The sequence below is a fragment of the Copidosoma floridanum genome, unplaced genomic scaffold (assembly GCF_036245765.1).
Source record: "Copidosoma floridanum isolate Cflo_tuat_1 unplaced genomic scaffold, Cflo_Japanese_pri ptg000046l, whole genome shotgun sequence".
NCBI lineage: Eukaryota > Metazoa > Arthropoda > Insecta > Hymenoptera > Encyrtidae > Copidosoma > Copidosoma floridanum.
This window is the reverse complement of record NW_028321923.1, coordinates 525,001-532,008: the sequence shown is the minus strand read 5'-3', so window position 1 is coordinate 532,008 and position 7,008 is coordinate 525,001. Positions and strand designations below refer to the sequence as shown.

The 7,008-nt window shown below is 46.7% G+C and overlaps 1 protein-coding gene across 1 annotated transcript; it reads left to right on the top strand.

Moving 5' to 3' along the window:
* The first annotated feature begins 3,954 nt into the window (after positions 1 to 3,954).
* Positions 3,955 to 5,229, top strand: LOC149373073 (uncharacterized). Its single transcript, XM_089597979.1, has one exon. The coding sequence runs from the start codon at positions 3,955 to 3,957 to the stop codon at positions 5,227 to 5,229; it is 1,275 nt and encodes a 424-aa protein (XP_089454105.1).
* The last annotated feature ends 1,779 nt before the right edge of the window (positions 5,230 to 7,008 follow it).

Here is a 7,008-nt window from a genome sequence, read left to right as displayed (position 1 = left end):
TCCATAATTAAATTTCTCTAAGATTTTTTCTCAAAACTAAAAAAAATTGTCGTTTCATAAAAGAAGCTCCACCAAAAGAAGTTGGATTGCACTAAATCGGATAACAACACAATTGAGGTCATTGTGAGTATCAAAAAATTTTTCGTTGTCTTTTTTTTCATGTATTATTTAAACGTTTCATGTTTTGCATGGGTTCTCTTCAAATTAAGAAAAAGAAGTCAATAAGGTTTTTTTTTTACATTCTAGGAGAAGAAAAAATGTTTAACTGTCAAAACTCTTGTAATAAAGTGTAATTTATGTGCATAAATTGCATCTCATCAAAAACCACTAGGCAGACAAATAAAGCCTTAAAGAATGTTTAATAAAAAACGACTAAGACAAAATTTATTGGTATCACTTTATGTTATGATCAGAAAACATAAAATAATGGTCTTGAGACATAATCGTACCAGCTTTTTTTTTTTGTAAGACAAATTATGTAAGTCAATCGGAATTTTTCTTTGAATTTCACTTATAACTTGTTTGTGGATCATAGTATTGCAAACGTAACTGCAGATAATTCGTTTGTTATTTAATAATGTATTGATCAGTACTACTAAGATATATATATATATATGTATATATATATATATAAATAAGATGTATTGATTCTTCTTTTCGAAAAGTGGTAAATCAAGAAATGTGTAGGAATCTTTATCTTAAACTTTAAGTTTGCAACGTGAATAACTTAAAAATTTTTTAATAAAATTTTTAAAAATTGTCAATTCAATACTTCTAATAGAAATTTTTAAAATTGTTATAACTCTGTCTTACATTTTATAGTATTTGCGACGAATTTTACTTGATATAGTATATTAGCATACAAATTGGAAAAAGTAACTACAAAAACATGTTTTTAACGATAACTATCAATAATTACGTGTTGATTACGATTTTTTATATTTAAACTTTTTTTCAGCTTATAAAACTTTTTCCATTCCTGTATAATATGTCTTGTTATTTATGAGAAGTAGCAATCATTACATGTATTTACAATAACTAATGACAAAATAATAGTAATTATACTTGAATACTTTGATGTGCTGCGCATTTGGGAGTCTGATCGTTGAAAAAAAAAACTTACATCATTTTATAAACCCAACAAATCCATGTTATAGTAGATGACTACATTTTTCATAACATTTGATGTATAATAACCTTCGTCTAAAACAAACATGTCTAACCGTTTATCATATTATGTGAAACGAATGCGTAAGCAGCAAAGAACATTTCACATTTTTTGGTTTTTTTTTCTAAATCAGAACGTATTTATTGTCGCTACTACTAATATAATATATGTCTCCGTATAAGAAATTATTAAAAGCACTTTTTAAAATGTCACTTTTAACAATTTTTATTGTCTTGTGCTCTTTTCTCTAAGTTGTTCCTATTATGTCCTTATCCTTATCTTTACTTGTGTTAGCACTTATAAATCGTCTACTTTTAATGTAAAACAGATTGTAAGCTCAGTATAAAGATATTCTGAGCTTGTTTAGTGATGTACGTATGTGTTTATGCGATATAATTTTTATTTTAATACAATTATCAATATGCAAGATTTGTCTTTTGCGCCCATGCCCTCCCCTACCCCTCTTTCTGCTCAAAGAAGAGGGAGCTGCTGCTCGCTTGGTCTCTGCCGGTGCGAGCGTACTGATTGATCGAGTGGAACCAACGTGTGTGCACGCCTCGACCTCCTGCTTCGCTGGGGACTCTCGAACCGGACCTCCACGTCGATCTGCCTACTCTAAAATATCTGTTACGGCTGATCTGCCGATCTGGTATTTACTCGACGTCCTAATAAAGAATAATTCAAACATTGGTCCTTCGAGCCGGATAGCGTGACTGGGACAGACAACCGCCAGAACCTCATCGAGCCCAGGATGGCCAGGACCACGGTGCTACGCAAAGCAATGTAAGTAGGACGATGTGAGATGCGATCATGCGAAAATACATTCTCTACGTCCGAGAACGTATCGAGACATTGGGCCTCTGTTGCAAGTGATGCAATCGTGCAGAGCCGCGCCACGTGGTAAAGCGATTTGAGGTTATAATAGTCTTAACAAGATGTGACAGGTGAGAGACGCCCCACCGCGACTGCCGTGCAGTCCGCGTCGTGGACCTCGCGTGCGACCGCGATTACTCAGTCAGTGAGGCTGTCGAGAGGTTTTTGGTTGCAGATGTTTAAACCGCGGGATTTACTAGTTCACATCATCCTGCGGCTGGTCAGGTCGACAGATTCATTTGCGATTCCTCACGCCCTTTTTCTTAATATTCTACGTAGACTTATTTGGCACGCACGATTGCACCACAAGTAACAAGGCGCCCTTTAAGAGACAAGCGTCGAGCTCAGCGCGTGACTAATTAACAGGGATAACGAAGGCTGGCCCTCGTTGCTGGAAACGCAGCAAGCCCTGCTAGAGGTTCTCGCGGAATTCACTCAATCCACCAAGAGCGTTGAAGTATGGAGCATGGGTCTCGTCGACGCCAGGTTCGAGCTACTCGCTGATTATTGGAATGACTTCCAAGCCAATCATAAGGATCTGATTCAGGGCGCACCTGTGGACAAAGTTGCCTCCTTGAGAGCCCTGTACAGGTCCGCAGAGGGATACTACCTCGACGCTAAGGCGTGCCTGTATGACGCTAGGAGTCGGCTGTTTCCGACCATGCCAGGAGGTGGTGGCCAGTTACCACTCCCCGGACCGCTCCCTGGACCGCACTCGGGCCCTCGCCTGCCGAGCATCAATATCCCGCTCTTCTCTGGCCGTCGCAAAGATTGGCAGTCTATCCGCGACCTGTTCCAGACGCTCATTCACCAGGATGCTCGGCTCACCGACGTCGAGAGGCTTTACTACCTAAAGGCAAACGTGCAGGGTGAGGCAAAAGCAGTTCTGGACACCTTGCAGCTCGTTGGCTCCAATTATTCCACGGCCTGGAGTTTTCTTGTCTCGTAGTTCAAGCATCGCCGCCTCCTTGTGCAGTACCACGTCATGGCACTTCAAACGCTCAAGCCTCTGCGCGAGGAGTTCGCTGCTGGTCTGCAGGGCTTGCTCGATGCCTTAAAAAAGCACTCAGTGATCAACTGCGAGCGCTCAATCAGACGGTGGAACATTGGGATGTATGGATGGTCTCTTTTGCCTCGACCGCCATGGACCCCTCGACTCGGAAAGCCTGGGAAGACGAGCTCGAGAAGTTGGAGGCAGCCAGCTCTGCACAAGGGGAAGCGGCCTCCTTCGCCACTTTGTCCAGCTTTCTGCGGAGGCGCGGCCGCTCACTGACTTCAATGGAAGCCTCGCGCCCTTCCCGATCGACGAACGATTTTGTACGCTCGACCGGCAGTCGCCCTCCCGTGCCGACGCCACTCAGCCGCAACCACCGATCTTTAGCCACCCACGCAGTCAACGATGACTGCCCTGCTTGCCACGCGCCGCACTACGTAGGTCACTGCAGCCGTTTCCTGGAACTGGTCGCGCTTGGGCGAAGGGGTTTCGTCGCTCAGCACAAGCTGTGCTTTAACTGCCTGAAGCTGGGCCACATGGCAACTGTCTGCCCTTCCCAAGGCGTATGCCAATATTGCAAGGCACGGCATTACAGCCTCATCCATAATGGCGGTCGCAAGCGCAGGGCCGCGCCCGACCCAGCACCAGCTGAGGCAAAGCAGTGTCTCTTTACCTCAGACTCCAAGGACGGGATCGACGCGGCAGCTGCTTTACCGTTGTGACTAGCCGTCTTGTCCACGCTCAAGGTTCAGCTCATGGGCCCGGGGGGGCGGACAGTCACAGCAAGAGCACTCGTCGACGCTTGTTTGGAGATTTCAATCACGTCCACTGCACTTGCTCGAAAGCTTGGTGCCAGTCCCGAGCCAGCTGTCACGAGCATCACTGGCGTCAGAGGCGCTGTCTTTATGCGCTGCTACGAATGGTTGCCAAGGAATATGCTGTGAGCGTTGAGCACTGTCACGCCTGGAGCAACTCTCAGATCGTGCTTCACTGGCTTCGATCATCGGAGCCGACAAACAACTCATTGATCGACAATTACGTGGCTCACATCCAGGAGCTTCTGCCCTCCCACGTATGGAGATATGTTCCGACGGACTCTAATCCAGCAGATGTGGCGTCCTGGGGCACGGATCTGTTCACGCTTCAGCAAATGCGTGCTTGGTGGGAAGGCCCTTCTTGGCTCGCGGGCCCTCTTGACTTGTGGCCAGCCGAAAACGCAAAGTTGCCTAGCTCCCGCAACCCAGTTACCGACAGCGCCCTCCAATATTGTTGTGCTGTTCAATGCACTACGCAAAATCTGCTAGAGAAGTTCTCAGACCTTGGCCGTCTTCTACGCTTCCTTGCTCGACTGCGTCGCTGGATCCGTCGTCGGTTACGTCGAGATCCCGCTCCCTCGCCTTTCGCCCTTCTGACGACGATTGAGCTGCGCGATGCCTACCTCGCCTGCGTCCGCCTCAGCCAGCGACAATTCTTCGCGCTAGAGATTGCGAGCTTGCAAAAGGGCAACCGTGTCCCTGCGAAAAATCCACTGCTGTCTCTAGACCCGATCTTCTCCGATGACGTCCTTCGAGTTGGAGGTCGTCTCCAACATTCTGCGCTCACCTTTGATGAGCAGCATCCGCCAATCATCGACATCCGATGCAGCCTCGCTCGGCTCATTATCCAGTGGGCTTATGCTCGTGCTCTATACGGAGGAATCAGAGTCACCAGCGCCTATGTGGCTCGCAAGGCCTGGATTGTTGGCGGGCGGCGGCGAATCAAAAGCATTCTCCAGGGATGCGTGGTCTGCGCACGACTGCAGGTGCAGCCTGCCACTCAACACATGGCACCTCTTCCGGCCGCACGGGTAACTCCTGCTCGAGCTTTCTCTCGCACTGGAGTTGACTACGCTGGCCCATTCAACATTTTGTCTGCTAAGGGCCGAGGCATCCGCACAAGCAAGGGCTACGTCGCGATCTTCGTCTGCATGACCACCAAGGATTCACACCTTGAGCCCGTTGGTGATCTCTTCACCGAGTCATTCATTGGAGCGCTCACAAGATTTTGCGCCAGGCGCGGTCGGCCCTTAGAGATCTGGAGTGATAACGCCACCTGCTTCCACGCCGCAGACCGTGAAATGCGCGAGGCTCTCCAGGATGCCGAAATAAAGTGGGAGCGTGTTGCTGGCTCACTGGCTGAACAAGGCGTCACGTGACACTTCATTCCTCCACGAGCGCCCCACTTCGGCAGACTATGGGAGGCCGGTGTCAAAGCAATGAAACATCATCTCCGTCCTTGGACCGCCCAACCTCACCTACGAGGAGTTTTCCACAGTTTTGGCCAGCATCGAGGTGGTCCTCAATAGCCGCCCTCTCACTGCATTCACCAGAGGCTTAGATGATCTGGACATCCTCACCCCTGGATACTTCCTCGTCGGTGGCCCGCTAAATTCTGTGCTTGAGGCCAGTACCCCGCCCGAGAAGCTCGATCGCCTAAGCCACTGGAAGCTGGTCCGGGGAATCCGAGACCAGTTCTGGAGCCGCTGGAGCCGCGAATACTTGAACACGCTCCAACAACGACCCAAGTGGAAGGTCCCACGTCGTAATTTTCAGGTTGATGACGTCGTCGCCGTGGTGGACGCCACGCTCCTCCAGTCTAGCGGCACGTGGCCGCTTGATCGCATCATCTCGGTTCATTCCAGACCCGACAGGCTCGTTCGCGCCGCCACCATCCAGACCGCCACTGGTAAATACACTTGTCCCATCAGCAAGCTCTCTCTACTGCCCGTCCGATCGCCTAGTGCCGGCGACGCTGCCTCCAAAGACCCTGTGGCCGAATCTGACCCAGGTACGGCGGGCGGAGACTGAGATCGTTCACGGAACGAGGCGGGCGGGTTGTGCAAGATTTGTCTTGCGCGCCCATGCCCTTCGCTCCCCCTCTTTCTGCTTAAAGAAGAGGGAGCTGCTGCTCGCTTGGTCTCTGCCGGCACGAGCGAACTGATTTTTTCGAGAGGAACAAAAACGTGTGTGCACGCCTCGACCTCCTGCTTCGCTGGGGACTCTCGAACCGGACCTCCACGTCGATCTGCCTACTCTAAAGTATCTGTTACGGCTGATCTGCTGATCTTGTATTTACTCGACGTCCTAATAAAGAATAATTTAAACATAATCTTTACTCTTTAATAAAACAATTTTTTGCAAGACAAAGGCTGAGACGACATTACTTTATACCACACTTTCGATAATTACTGTTGGAAAATCTATGTGTAGAGTTAACAAAGAGTTACTCTCGTACGCATGAGTGTGGAAAGAAAAAAAATCTTGTTAACATCGTCAACTTGACCTAAAGCTACCTCAGCAAAGTGGTTTTGGATGTACTTAGCTATCAACTTTATTTACAAATTTTCTTAAAACTGCTTTGACAACGAGAAATATCATCTTTTGATGAACATACTTTTTCAATAGACGAACATTGACTCTATCCTCTAAAGAAAATATTTTAAGGGACAAGAAGGAGCTCTGTCTCCTTATCAAAAGAGACGAATGTCAAGGTGCTTATATGGTAGAAGAAAAAAATTTTCTGAAAAAAATGCTTGGCAACTCTTTTACTATAGAGCACACGATATACCCATCCGACGGATGAACGATTAAGCTTATCTAGTTACTTATCATTTTAGTTTTCATTAGATGCACACGCTATACGAAGTCATTGTCACAATAAGGACTAGTCGTGTGAATGTTTACTTCTGCCGTTAAGTACCAACAATTATATGCAAAAAACTTCAAAATCACCAAATCTGAATTGATATAGTTACTTCGTTATTTATACATCCCGTTTTTTTCACAAGGCCCTACCGTTACATTAAAATCTCAGAATTATATATTTCTTGCTTTGTATTGTAAAATAAAAAAAAATATCTCGTTACGAGACGATAATAAGTGCTCACCAACACTTGCAAGCTAATGACTGATCACTTGTCTGCCGTCCAACAGAA